We start from the raw sequence: 13,709 nt of genomic DNA on the forward strand, positions 1-13,709 counted from the left end.
TGTTTCCCAACAAGTAGAAGGCAAGGAAGTGTCTATTCGTGAACCCCTCGCCCATCACAAAATAATCTAGACTCAGGAAAGACTAGCACATGTGTTATGCGATAGCCATTTGAAAGACATGTCCAGTTCCACATACCTCTGACTGTTCAATACCTGATTGATCCCCACTGCTCTCTAAATTGCAGTTGGAGAGATACTGTAGATGGCTGCAAAAAGCCTTAATACAGCAAATGTTACCAAAAAAAAGCATCTAACAAAGAAACAAGAGAAAATCAAAACCTTGATTTTTTATTTTTATATTTAAGGCTTGGTCTACCTTTTGCAAAAAAACAGATGCAACAACAATGATCTGATGATTAATGTGTATTTACTAGTTATTGGCAATGAAGCCTACACAGCATTGTATCTGCGATCAATGCATCACGGGTACTTTGCACAGGCTCGTTCATTGTTTTCCTCCATTGTGGAGCTGCTGGAGGTGGAGCTGCACTACAGTTGGATGTACTGTAGAGGGAGCATGGATCGCCAACAGATGGGACATGTAGGTGTGGTCGGGTGGGTGGAGCCACGCAAAGCCATTCTGAATTTTAGCGATCACAAAATACTGCATGAAGAAGCACCCTGCCAATCAGGTGAGGGCGTAGAGGGTGGTTTTGGTGATGGACAATGCTCCTTGTTGCATCCTAAATATGAGCGTAACATGAAATGTGGTTTCAATTGTGGACCAAGCCTTTATTAACCAGGTAAATAATTTCAAATGTATGGCTAATCTGGGATTAAAATTACGCCAAACTCTGCCCATTTGGGGCAAAGCAACAGGTTTGCTTGACAGCCTGACCTCACTGCCCCTAAAACATTCCCTGCTCTCCTCTGCCACCCCATTCACATTCATAGAGACCATGAGAAGAGTCTTGTGTATGTCCTCAGTCCCACTGGTTGAAGCTTATGCATTCAGCCATGGGAAGAAGAGGAAAGAATCACATGTTCCCCATACCTGGAAGTGCCAGGCATTTTATTAGGCTCCAGTGGACCAGGGAGCATGGAAATAACACGTGTCTGCAGCACAGGGAACCGACTGCAGCAAAATACAGTTTCAGTATAACAGACCCCTGTGCTTTCTATGTGCATTGATACAACACTGTATAGCTATTTCCATTGGTGGACACACTCAGATGTGACAACTGCAGATCAATATAAGTTCTGGGGGCTGGGTTATAACATCTTCTGGGGTTACAATGAATGCAAAAAATATCAAGCAGAGCTAACCTGCTCTTAAGTATTTTAGATGATGTTTCTCCTGCCTGGTGGACTGCCGTGCAACGGGAAGTCCAGGGGAGGACTGGGCCAGGGGGCAATTGCCCCCTGGGCCACTCTGATGCCCCTTAAAAGGCCGCACCGCTTCTGCCACAGACATGCCTAAAGTATTCCTGGTGAAGAGAAGTAAAAAGTCCCTGCCGCTGACCTACTGAGTGCGGGTTAAAGACAAGGACAGAGCACAGGCCCCCCCCCCCAGCATGGATGGTGTAAACTGTGTCTGAGCAGAGGCCGGTTCCATGCACCACTGGAGACTCTTCTCCCCCGGCCAGCCCCGAGCAAGCTGTCCCAGCTCCCCCCAACTGCCCCCTGCTGGCCAGGTCGGGAACCCAGATTCAGCCGAGTACCTGGAGCAGAGCTTCAGCCTGGAATGGGGGTCAGGAGGAGACCAGGAAGAGAGAGAGTGGGAGGGGGGCCGAGTCGCTGCACCATGGGCCTCTGGTTTGTGCTTGCCCCCTGGGCCAAAAGTTGCCAGTCTGCCACTGGGGAAGTCCCAGCATGTCTTACGGCATCTCCAAATGCAAGTACACTATATTACCAAAGTATTGAGACGCTTGCCTTTACATGCACATTAACTCAAATGGCAGTCCATAGGGTTTAATATTGAGTAGGCCCACCGTTTTGAGCAAGCAAGCTGCACAAAGCAAGGTCCATAAAGACATGGATGAGCGAGTTTGGAGGAAATTGATTGGCCTGCACAGTCCTGACCTCAACCCGACAGAACACCTATGGGATGAATTAGAGCGCAGAATGCGAGCCAGGCCTTCACTCCAACATCAGTGCCTGACCTCACAAATGCGCTTCTGGAAGAATGGTCAAACATTCCCATAGACACACTCCTAAACCTTGTGGACGGCCTTCCAAGAAGAGTTGAAGCTGTTATAGCTGTAAAGGTTGGGCCAACTCAATATTGAACCCTACGGACTAAGACTGGGATACCATTAAAATTCATGTGCGTGTAAAGGCAGGTGTCCCAATACTTTTGGAAATATAGTGTAAAGTGCTAAATATTGGTAGTTGAGGAAAATGGGAAATTATTCCTGTAAGGTTATCTAATTGGTTTTGCTATCTTAAAGTACTGACGTTGATGTAAGTAATCTGGTTCCCGGGCAGGTGGCTTCTGCACCCCCTGGTTTGTAGTGTAATGTATATTGGCATGCCATGCCACTGCTTAAAGGTCCAGATAAAAATGTTATTCCAATAAAAATCAGGGGGGAAATCTAAAGACTCTCTAATGCGTTTTGGTGTCCAATAAAAAGCCCCCTTCATCAGAACTTGAGATTAAAAGCAATCTTCCAGTGTGATTGCAAACATAGTTCTTGTCTGCAGCTGGTTTAGGCAACCATTCACATTGCTTTCCCAAGCCCTAATGAAGAGGGGTGTTTTTTGGACCCCCAAAACATATTGGCTACTCTACGGGATTACCCTCCTGACTTTTATTGTAATAAAGTAGTATCTGGATCTTTTCGCAGTGGTGTGATACTTCCATTTCCATATTTGTTAAATAAAGGACTATGTACAGAAAAATGATCAGGATTTGACATCATATCTCAGGTTCTGGTTCAGTCTCATGTTGGCCGCCTCCTTTGTGTGTAAGAAGCAGCTGCAATGCTACGTATCCATTCCCAGGCACCTAACATGAGGTATCAAGGGGCCCCATAAAAAGATGGATGGACTGTACTGGATCACTGGCCTCCTCAGGCAATTTCTGCAGAGCTCACGTTGTCAGCATTGGATCTTGCATTTGGGGTCGTGGGCAGACTCCTCCCATAACTTTCCTCTGACACTGACATGTCCATCTCTGCAAAAGAACACAAGATCATTTGGAATGGTTTTATACAAATGTGCAAAGTTAGATGAGGAGATCTAAGAGAAATGAGAATAGGAAAAGTCCATTAACCCATAACATATCATGCCATTTAAAAAGAATCTGCCTGAGATGGGAGAAGTGACAGGTGCTCTTGACAGCCCAATATGCAAAAAAAATACAAACATCTATAGCTAACAATACTGCAATCCAAATGTCCACACAGGAACTGTCTTAAGTCCAAGGTATACAGTGCATTGCGAAAGGATTCGGCCCCCTTGAACTTTTCGACTTTTTTCCACATTTCAGGCTTCAAACATAAAGATATAAAACTGTAATTTTTTGTGAAGAATCAACAACAAGTGGGACACAATCATGAAGTGGAACGAAATTTATTGGATATACCAAACTTTTTTAACAAATAAAAAACTGAAAAATTGGGCGTGCAAAATTATTCAGCCCCCTTAAGTTAATACTTTGTAGCGCCACCTTTTGCTGCGATTACAGCTGTAAGTCGCTTGGGGTATGTCTCTATCAGTTTTGCACATCGAGAGACTGAAATTTTTGCCCATTCCTCCTTGCAAAACAGCTCGAGCTCAGTGAGGTTGGATGAACAGCGTTTGTGAACAGCAGTTTTCAGTTCTTTCCACAGATTCTCGATTGGATTCAGGTCTGGACTTTGACTTGGCCATTCTAACACCTGGATATGTTTATTTGTGAACCATTCCATTGTAGATTTTGCTTTATGTTTTGGATCATTGTCTTGTTGGAAGACAAATCTCCGTCCCAGTCTCAGGTCTTTTGCAGACTCCATCAGGTTTTATTCCAGAATGGTCCTGTATTTGGCTCCATCCATCTTCCCATCAATTTTAACCATCTTCCCTGTCCCTGTTGAAGAAAAGCAGGCCCAAACCATGATGCTGCCACCACCATGTTTGACAGTGGGGATGGTGTGTTCAGGGTGATGAGCGGTGTTGCTTTTACACCAAACATAACGTTTTGAATTGTTGCGAAAAAGTTCAATTCTGGTTTCATCTGACCAGAGCACCTTCTTCCACATGTTTGGTGTCTCTCCCAGGTGGCTTGTGGCAAACTTTATACGACACTTTTTATGGATATCTTTAAGAAATGGCTTTCTTCTTGCCACTCTTCCATAAAGGCCAGATTTGTGCAGTATACGACTGATTGTTGTCCTATGGACAGAGTCTTCCACCTCAGCTGTAGATCTCTGCAGTTCATCCAGAGTGATCATGGGCCTCTTGGCTGCATCTCTGATCAGTCTTCTCCTTGTATGAGCTGAAAGTTTAGAGGGACGGCCAGGTCTTCGTAGATTTGCAGTGGTCTGATACTCCTTCCATTTCAATATTATCGCTTGCACAGTGCTCCTTGGGATGTTTAAAGCTTGGGAAATCTTTTTGTATCCAAATCCGGCTTTAAACTTCTCCACAACAGTATCTCGGACCTGCCTGGTGTGTTCCTTGTTCTTCATGATGCTCTCTGCGCTTTAAACGGACCTCTGAGACTATCATAGTGCAGGTGCATTTATACAGAGACTTGATTACACACAGGTGGATTCTTTTTATCATCATTAGTCATTTAGGTCAACATTGGATCATTCAGAGATCCTCACTGAACTTCTGGAGAGAGTTTGCTGCACTGAAAGTAAAGGGGCTGAATAATTTTGCACGCCAATTTTTCAGTTTTTTATTTGTTAACAAAGTTTGAAATATCCAATAAATTTAGTTCCACTTCATGAATGTGTCCCACTTGTTGATTCTTAAAAAAAAAAAAAAAATTACAGTTTTATATCTTTATGTTTGAAGCCTTAAATGTGGCAAAAGGTCAAAAAGTTCAAGGGGGCGAATACTTTCGCAATGCACTGTATATACACATACAGAAAAGGGATACAGTGTGCAGCCTCTATCAGTTATATGGGCAATGCAATTGCATCTATGTTTATTTATTTTGTTGATTCACTAAGTTCATTAATGCTGCCACCACATGGTCACTGTGCTAACTGCACTCATTTTCTGAAATCCTTCCTGTTTTCCTAACTTCCTTCCTTCCTCCTTCCTGTATTGTCCTTGCAAGGTGCACATTGAGGCTCGGAAAGAAATATTATTTTTGATCTTCAAACGCTGCAACTGCGTTGTTTACCTCAACCTTTCACATGCAAAAAAGTTATACGTGGCTGTCAAATGTTTTGGTGGGTTCAGCTATCTCATGATCAAAAGTAGAACTTCCGCTTATCTGTCTCCTCCCCCACTCCGGTGCCACATTTGGCAGCTTTCTGTTGTGACAGGTACCCTGTCCCCACTTCCACTGGACCGTACATCAGAGGTTCGGCCCCCTACTCCTCCCTCTGTTTTCAGGCCAATTTCAGGCGAATTCGCGCTTCGCGCATGCGCAGTAGGGACCCGGCTGGGAACCCGCAAGGCTTCACTGCCGGGTTCCCTTACCGGCAATGGCGGCGGCAGCCTATCAAAACATTAGCTGCGGTGCCGACATACTGTAGATTAATTCCAGGTAAGTGTCCTAATATAATATATAAAATAGTATGTGTAGCTGCTGACTTTTAATTTTTGGAGGTGGGGGGGGGGGGACTCCACTTTAAGTCACTGTTACAACAACTAAAGTCAGAATACATGGTCTTCCTGCTTCTAACTGACATATAATGAATTACTAGGAAACCAAAACCACAGAATAACTCGTAAATGATATATTGTGGCCACTAGATGGAGGAATAATCCAAGAATAGTTTATCTTAATAGTTACTATGTATCAATGTTAGTGTTTCTGCTCATGTTTCAGGGCTATTTCTCCATCTAGTGGTCACAATATGGTATTACTTTGTAGTGACAGAGTTTTCATTTTCCTAACTGTAAACCTAATATATTAGTTTTTTAAGATCTCTTACTAAACTTAAACTATGTTTTATTTCGTTTATATATATATATATATATATATATATATATATATATATATATACATACATACACACACAGTATCTCACAAAAGTGAGTACACCCCTCACATTTTGGTAAATATTTTATTCTATCTTTTCATGTGACAACACTGAAGAAATGACACTTTGCTACCATGTAAAGTAGTGAGTGTACAGCTTGTATAACAGTGTAAATTTGCTGTCCCCCTCAAAATTACTCAACAGACAGCCATTAATGTCTAAACCGCTGGCAACAAAAGTGACAGCCAAGAAACCCTAAGGATTTAAAGAAGATCTGTAAAGAAGAGTGGCCCAAAATCCCTCCTGAGATGTGTGCAAACCTGGTCACCAACTACAAGAAACGTCTTACCTCTGTGCTTGCCAACAAGGGTTTCTCCACCAAGTACTAAGTCATGTTTTGCTTGGGGATCAAATACTTATTTTACTCACTGGACTGCAACTTAATTTATAACATTTGTATGGTGTGTTTTTTCTGGCTTTTTTGGTTGATATTCTGTCTCTATCATTTGAAATACACCTTTGATAAAAAAAAATTATAGACCCCTCATTTCTGCGTAAGTTTGCAAACTTACAAAATCTGCAGGGGATCAATTATTTATTTTCCTCACTGTATAAATATATATATTTTATGTTTTAATGTGTTCACTATTTCCCTCTAGTAATACAGCTATTTATAGCCAGTCCACACACACAATAGACAGGCTTGAGAAAGGGATGTATCCCCAAAATGCGTTTTATTCTTAGCAATGAGATCTAATGGCACTTTTCCACTGCAAGTACTGGCTCGGCTCCACTCGGCCCTGCTTGGCTCGGTTTGGTTTTCCACTGCATGGTACCGCATGGTACAGTGTTGGAACGGTTGGGTACGGTTTGCTTTTCCACTTATAGTAAGTGGGTGGGATAACAACGATTCTCTGACCAATCAGTGGCTAGTAGTGACAAACAGTCAAGGCTGCATGCAAAGGATTGTGGGATATGGTATCGGTACGGCCCTCTTGGAACCACAACCGAGGTGGTACTGTTTAAGCGAGCCGTACCGTTCGGTTCCATGTAGTGGAAAAGCGTCGCTGTACCGTACCGAACCGTTCCAACACCGTACCATGCAGTACCATGCAGTGGAAAAGCGCAAAAGCGAGCCGTACCATTCGGTTCCATGCAGTGGAAAAGCACCATTAAAGTAGTGCTCGCCTCTCCAACTGCAGGTGCTTTGAAGCAACAGAGGATGGCGCTTAGGTACAGGGTGCACCAGGTCCCTCTGATTACACCAAGAGATGAAAAGCAACCGGAAGACTTTGCAGCCATTGTAAAAGTGCTACCATACCCATCAAACATTGTGTGTGCAAGACTGTCTTTTATTCTAATAAATGTGTTTGTTATAACACATGAGGTCCAAACTATTCATTTCACCAACAATCTTCCTACAAGCCGATATGTGCATTTAATGTACGTTGTATTTTAGGCATGTTATTTACATGTGTAACCAAGTTTCAGGGGCAGGGGGGCCGGTGAGACGACCCTCAACCTGCAACAATGAAACCCAATGCAGTGGTTACACCTCAGCAAACAGGCAATTCTGAGCCTACGCTAAATTGGAGCTTAAAATTTACTCTGAGTGTGTAATTCTTTAGTGTATCCACCTAGACCCTTCTCTGATAATGATAGGAAACATTCCCTCCCAAGATCATCTTGTCCCAAGGAGGCAGCACACTTTCAGTAGATGAAGAAGTGCAGACCCAAGCTGGAATGCAGTTTAACAGCTTATTCAAGAACTGGATAGAGGATACATAGGAGAGGAGATGGTGGAATACCCCAAAAATGGATTGTTGGGTAATGACAGCTTCTCATGCTAGAGGTCCCTGGAGAGATGGGAGGGGAGGGGGGGATTGGTCTATGCCAGTGGTTGTCAACCTATGGGGTAAGGGGCTCTTGTACTGTGGCCCCTGAAAGCACAAAAGTGCAGCACATAATTACATAGTTACATAGTAGGTGAGGTTGAATAAAGACAACAGTCCATCCAGTTCAACCTGTGTAGGTGTGTGTGGCCATAATCATTTCCCATACCCCTGAATGTTCTGATCCTTGAGATGTACATCCAAGAGTCTTTGAAAGTCACCATACTTTCCGCAGAAACCACCTTTAGTGGCAGAGAATTCCACAATCTTGTAGCCCTAACAGTAAAGAACCCCCTGCGTTGCCTGAGGTTAAAACGCTTCTCCTCTAATCGCATTGTATGGCCTCATGCAATCCTTGCGACTGAATAGTTTTTTTTCGATGCTGAGATCCCCGTTGAGGTATTTGTAAATTGCTATCATGTCCCCTCTCAGGCGTCTCTTCTCCAGGGAGAATAAATCAAGCGCTTGTAAAAGCTCTTCATAATTAACATCCTCCAATCCCCTAATTAGTTTAGTTGCCCTTCTTTGGACTCTCTCCAGTTCCAACACATCCCTCCTGAGGACTGGCGACCAGAACTGGACAGCATTCTCCAGATGCGGTCGGACCAGAGTTTTATAAAGTACAGGCGGTCCCTGGGTTACAAACAAGATAGGGTCTGTAGGTTTTTTCTTAAGTCAAATTTGTTTGTAAGTCGGAACAGGTACATTTTTTAAGTGTAGCTTCAACCAAAAGAATCATTTTTACGTTTTTTGGATAGCATAGGGAAGGGTTAACACCCCTGTACCATTTGTTTTGCGGTCTCTACCCCTGTTTAGAAGATTTCATCTCACTTTCTGTCCCTATGACCACTGGATTTTGAAAATTTTGGGTTGTTGTGGAAACCAGGATTAGTGATAAAGCTTCAGTGGAGACACCTTTTTCCCATGAGTACTTTTACAAGAATGAATTTCCCTTCTTAGGGGGAGATTTCTCCTCACTTCCTGTTGTTTCCCTTCGTTTGTAAGTAGGAGACTTTTGTAAGTTGGATGTTTGTAACCCGGGGACCGCCTGTAGTAGGATTATAGTTTTATCTCTGGAATACATCCCCTTCCTTATGCATGCTAATATTTTGCCGGCTTTGGCAGCTGCCGGTTGACATAGCAACAGCATGCAAAGTCTATCCTCTACTAAGACTCCCAGATCTTTCTCCATTTTTGATTCCCCCAAGGGTTCCCCCCCCTAAAGTGTATTGTGCTTTTATGTTTTTAGTCCCCAAGTGCAAAACCTTACACTTCTCCACATTAAACCTCATTTGCCATGTCGTTGCCCACTCTGTAATTTTGTTCAGGTCATTCTGTAGGATTTCTGCCTCATGATGTGAAGTTATTGCCCTGCCCAATTTTGAGTTATCTGCAAAAACTGAGATCGAGCTACTGATCCCGTCCTCAATGCTGTTTGGTGGACCCCACTTACCACCCCAGACCAGTCTGAGTACGCGTTATTTATTACCACCCTTTGGACACGCCCCTTTAACCTGTTCTGTATCCAAGAGTAAACCTTGTGGTCGATGCCTGCAGACCTTATTTTATAAATTAAGCGTTTTAATAATATTTGGTATATATAGTGTTATAGGACGGCAGACATACAGTATAAGAGGAAAGGGTCAGAGACTGCAGACATACTAGAGGAGATTGTCATAGACTGCAGACGTACTAGAGATGGCCAGACACTGCAGATAGGATACAAGAGATGGTCATAGACTACAGACACACTAGAGGAGATGGTCAGAGACTGCAGACATGATACAAGAGATGGTCAGAGACTACAGACACACTAGAGGAGATGGTCAGAGACTGCCGGCATACTAGAGGAGATGGTCAGAGACTGCAGACATACTAGAGGAGATGGTCAGAAACTGCAGACATACTACAGAAGATGGTCAGAGACTGCCGGCATACTAGAGGAGATGGTCAGAGACTGCAGACATACTAGAGGAGATGGTCAGAGACTGCAGACATACTAGAGGAGATGGTCAAAGACTGCCGGCATACTAGAGGAGATGGTCAGAGACTGCAGACATACTAGAGGAGATGGTCAGAGACTGCAGACATACTAGAGGAAATGGTCATAGACTGCAGACATACTAGAGGAGATGGTCAGAGACTGCCGGCATACTAGAGGAGATGGTCAGAGACTGCAGACATACTAGAGGAGATGGTCAGAGACTGCCGGCATACTAGAGGAGATGGTCAGAAACTGCAGACATACTAGAGGAGATGGTCAGAGACTGCCGGCATACTAGAGGAGATGGTCAGAGACTGCAGACATACTAGAGGAGATGGCCATAGACTGCAGACATACTAGAGGAGATGGTCAGAGACTGCAGACATACTAGAGGAGATGGCCATAGACTGCAGACATACTAGAGGAGATGGTCAGAGACTGCAGACATACTAGAGGAGATGGTCAGAGACTGCAGACATACTAGAGGAGATGGTCAGAGACTGCAGACATACTAGAGGAGATGGTCATAGACTGCAGACATACTAGAGGAGATGGTCAGAGACTGCAGACATACTAGAGGAGATGGTCAGAGACTGCAGACATACTAGAGGAGATGGTCAGAGACTGCAGACATACTAGAGGAGGTGGTCATAGACTGCAGACATACTAGAGGAGATGGTCAGAGACTGCAGACATACTAGAGGAGATGGTCAGAGACTGCAGACATACTAGAGGAGATGGTCAGAGACTGCAGACATACTAGAGGAGATGGTCAGAGACTGCAGACATACTAGAGGAGATGGTCAGAGACTGCAGACATACTAGAGGAGATGGTCATAGACTGCAGACATACTAGAGGAGGTGGTCATAGACTGCAGACATACTAGAGGAGGTGGTCATAGACTGCAGACATACTAGAGGAGATGGTCAGAGACTGCAGACATACTAGAGGAGATGGTCAGAGACTGCAGACATACTAGAGGAGGTGGTCATAGACTTCAGACATACTACAGGAGATGGCCATAGACTGCAGACATACTAGAGGAGATAGTCAGAGACTGCAGACATACTAGAGGAGGTGGTCATAGACTGCAGACATACTAGAGGAGATGGTCAGAGACTGCCGGCATACTAGAGGAGGTGGTCATAGACTTCAGACATACTAGAGGAGATGGTCAGAGACTGCAGACATACTAGAGGAGATGGTCAGAGACTGCAGACATACTAGAGGAGGTGGTCATAGACTGCAGACATACTAGAGGAGATGGTCAGAGACTGCCGGCATACTAGAGGAGATGGTCAGAAACTGCAGACATACTAGAGGAGATGGTCAGAAACTGCAGACATACTAGAGGAGATGGTCAGAGACTGCAGACATACTAGAGGAGATGGTCAGAGACAGCAGACATACTAGAGGAGATGGTCAGAGACTGCAGACATACTAGAGGAGATGGTCAGAGACTGCAGACATACTAGAGGAGATGGTCAGAGACTGCAGACATACTAGAGGAGATGGTCAGAGACTGCCGGCATACTAGAGGAGATGGTCAGAGACTGCAGACATACTAGAGGAGATGGTCAGAGACTGCAGACATACTAGAGGAGATGGTCAGAAACTGCAGACATACTAGAGGAGATGGTCAGAGACTGCCGGCATACTAGAGGAGATGGTCAGAGACTGCCGGCATACTAGAGGAGATGGTCAGAAACTGCAGACATACTAGAGGAGGTGGTCATAGACTTCAGACATGATACAAGAGATGGTCATAGACATAGCCATTACTAGTAAAAAAAAAACAATAAAAATGACATACATCTTTCCCGTAGTTAGTAAACGCTATAACTTTTGCGCAAACCAATCAAAATACCCTTATAGCGATTTTTTTTTACCAAAAATATGTAGCAGAAAACAAATTGGCCTAAAATGTTAAAAAAAAAATTGATTTTTAATTTTTTCTTTTTTTTTGAGAATGTTATATAGCAGAATGTGAAAAATATTGTTTTCAGAATTGTCGCTCTTTTTTTGTTTATAGCGCATAATATAAAAATCGCACAGGTGATCAAATGCCACCAAAAGAGACCTCTACTTGTGGGAAAAAAAGGACATCAATTTTATTTAAGTACAGTGTCGCACGACCGCGCAATCGTCCTTTAAAGTAACGCAGTGCCGAATTGCAAAATATGGCCTGGTCATTAAGGGGGAAAATCTTCAGGTCCAGAAGTGGTTAAAAAGCCCTCCAACCCAATCAGTACTTAGCACAGTTAGGCTTTCTTAGACCAGAAGGTATTTTTTATATGTCTTTCCCCTGCTGCACCCGAGAAGGAAGAGGTTTTTTTTTTTCCCCCAGCTTTGCTTTGCTGCAGAAACTGGGTCAGAAGTATGAAAGCAGCGGGATCAAAGCTCCCAATTCCATTGAGCTTCACTGCACTATAAGAAGACGGCACACAGGGAATGTTCTGCACAGAGAAGACAGACGCTCTACAATCCCGACACTCACCCGTTTTGAACGTGTTGTAGAAACCGGCATCAGCAATCTCATTACTTTCTGGGCAGCAGGAAAAGCCCCGCTCTCTCCACCTACAGCAAGAGAAAAGCTTAAAGTCAACCACAAAAAACAGTCATGTGTCCAAAAGACAGAGGCAAGCAAACCATGTACAAATCACGGGGCCCCAATGCAAAATATTGATGAGGCCCCCTCGGTGATCTCTCACTGTAGCAGCTGGCAGCATCAACAGTGACAATATCTGCTTGTTTTTGGTGCATTGATCTTCCTCGTAGCAGGAGAACGGTCAGTATACTACTAGGGAGCAGTGCTGGAGGTAAAGGTTCTGCTTGTAATAATAATAATAATAATAACCATAATGATATTTTATACTATCACAAAACCATAGGCCTGTGCACTGAATATGCTGGGTGTACCTGGGCACACCCTAATCACCCCCTGTGCATAAAGCAAGCCATAGATGGTGTTTACTATGCTTCATTTTTGAATGAACAGGAAGCCTCACTAATCACCCCCTGTGCATAAAGAAGGCCATAGATGGTGTTTACTATGCTTTATTTGTGAATGAACAGGAAGCCTCACTAATCACCCCCTGAACATAAAGCAAGCCATAGATGGTGTTTACTATGCTTCATTTTTTGAATGAACAGGAAGCCTCACTAATCACCCCTTGTGCATAAAGCAAGCCATAGATGATGTGTTTACAATGCTTCATTTTTGAATGAACAGGAAGCCTCACTAATCACCCCCTGTGCATAAAGCAGGCCATGGAGGGTGTTTACTATGCTTCATTTTTGAATGAACAGGAAGCCTCTCCAATCACCCCCTGAACATAAAGCAAGCCATAGATGGTGTTTACTGTGCTTCAGTTTTGAATCATCGGGAAGCCTCACTAGTCACCCCCTGAACATAAAGCAAGCCATAGATTGTGTTTACTATGCTTCATTTTTGAATGAACAGGAAGCCTCACTAGTCACCCCCTGAACATAAAGCAAGCCATAGATGGTGTTTTCTATGCTTCATTTTTGAATGAACAGGAAGCCTCACTAATCACCCCCTGTGCATAAAGCAAGCCATAGATGGTGTTTACTATGCTTCATTTTTGAATGAACAGGAAGCCTCACTAATCACCCCCTGTGCATAAAGCAAGCCATAGATGGTGTTTACTATGCTTCATTTTTGAATGAACAGGAATCCTCACTAATCACCCCCTGTGCATAAAGCAAGCCACAGATGATGTGTT

General features: G+C 43.7%; 1 protein-coding gene across 1 annotated transcript in view; it reads right to left on the reverse strand.

Annotated features, from left to right (window-relative positions):
* Positions 1–2,852: 2,852 nt before the first annotated feature.
* The window catches only part of GDPD4 (glycerophosphodiester phosphodiesterase domain containing 4), a 128,945-nt gene continuing 118,088 nt past the window's right edge, over positions 2,853–13,709 (reverse strand). The window contains exons 14-15 of the mRNA XM_082244462.1: positions 12,461–12,540; positions 2,853–3,115 (exon numbers count right to left, since the gene is read on the reverse strand). Of these exons, the coding sequence (XP_082100588.1) occupies positions 3,012–3,115; positions 12,461–12,540 (184 nt within the window). The 3' untranslated portion in view covers positions 2,853–3,011. The remainder of the gene's footprint in view (positions 3,116–12,460; positions 12,541–13,709) is intronic.

Source organism: Pelophylax lessonae (genome assembly GCF_965119305.1).
Source record: "Pelophylax lessonae genome assembly, chromosome: 2".
NCBI lineage: Eukaryota > Metazoa > Chordata > Amphibia > Anura > Ranidae > Pelophylax > Pelophylax lessonae.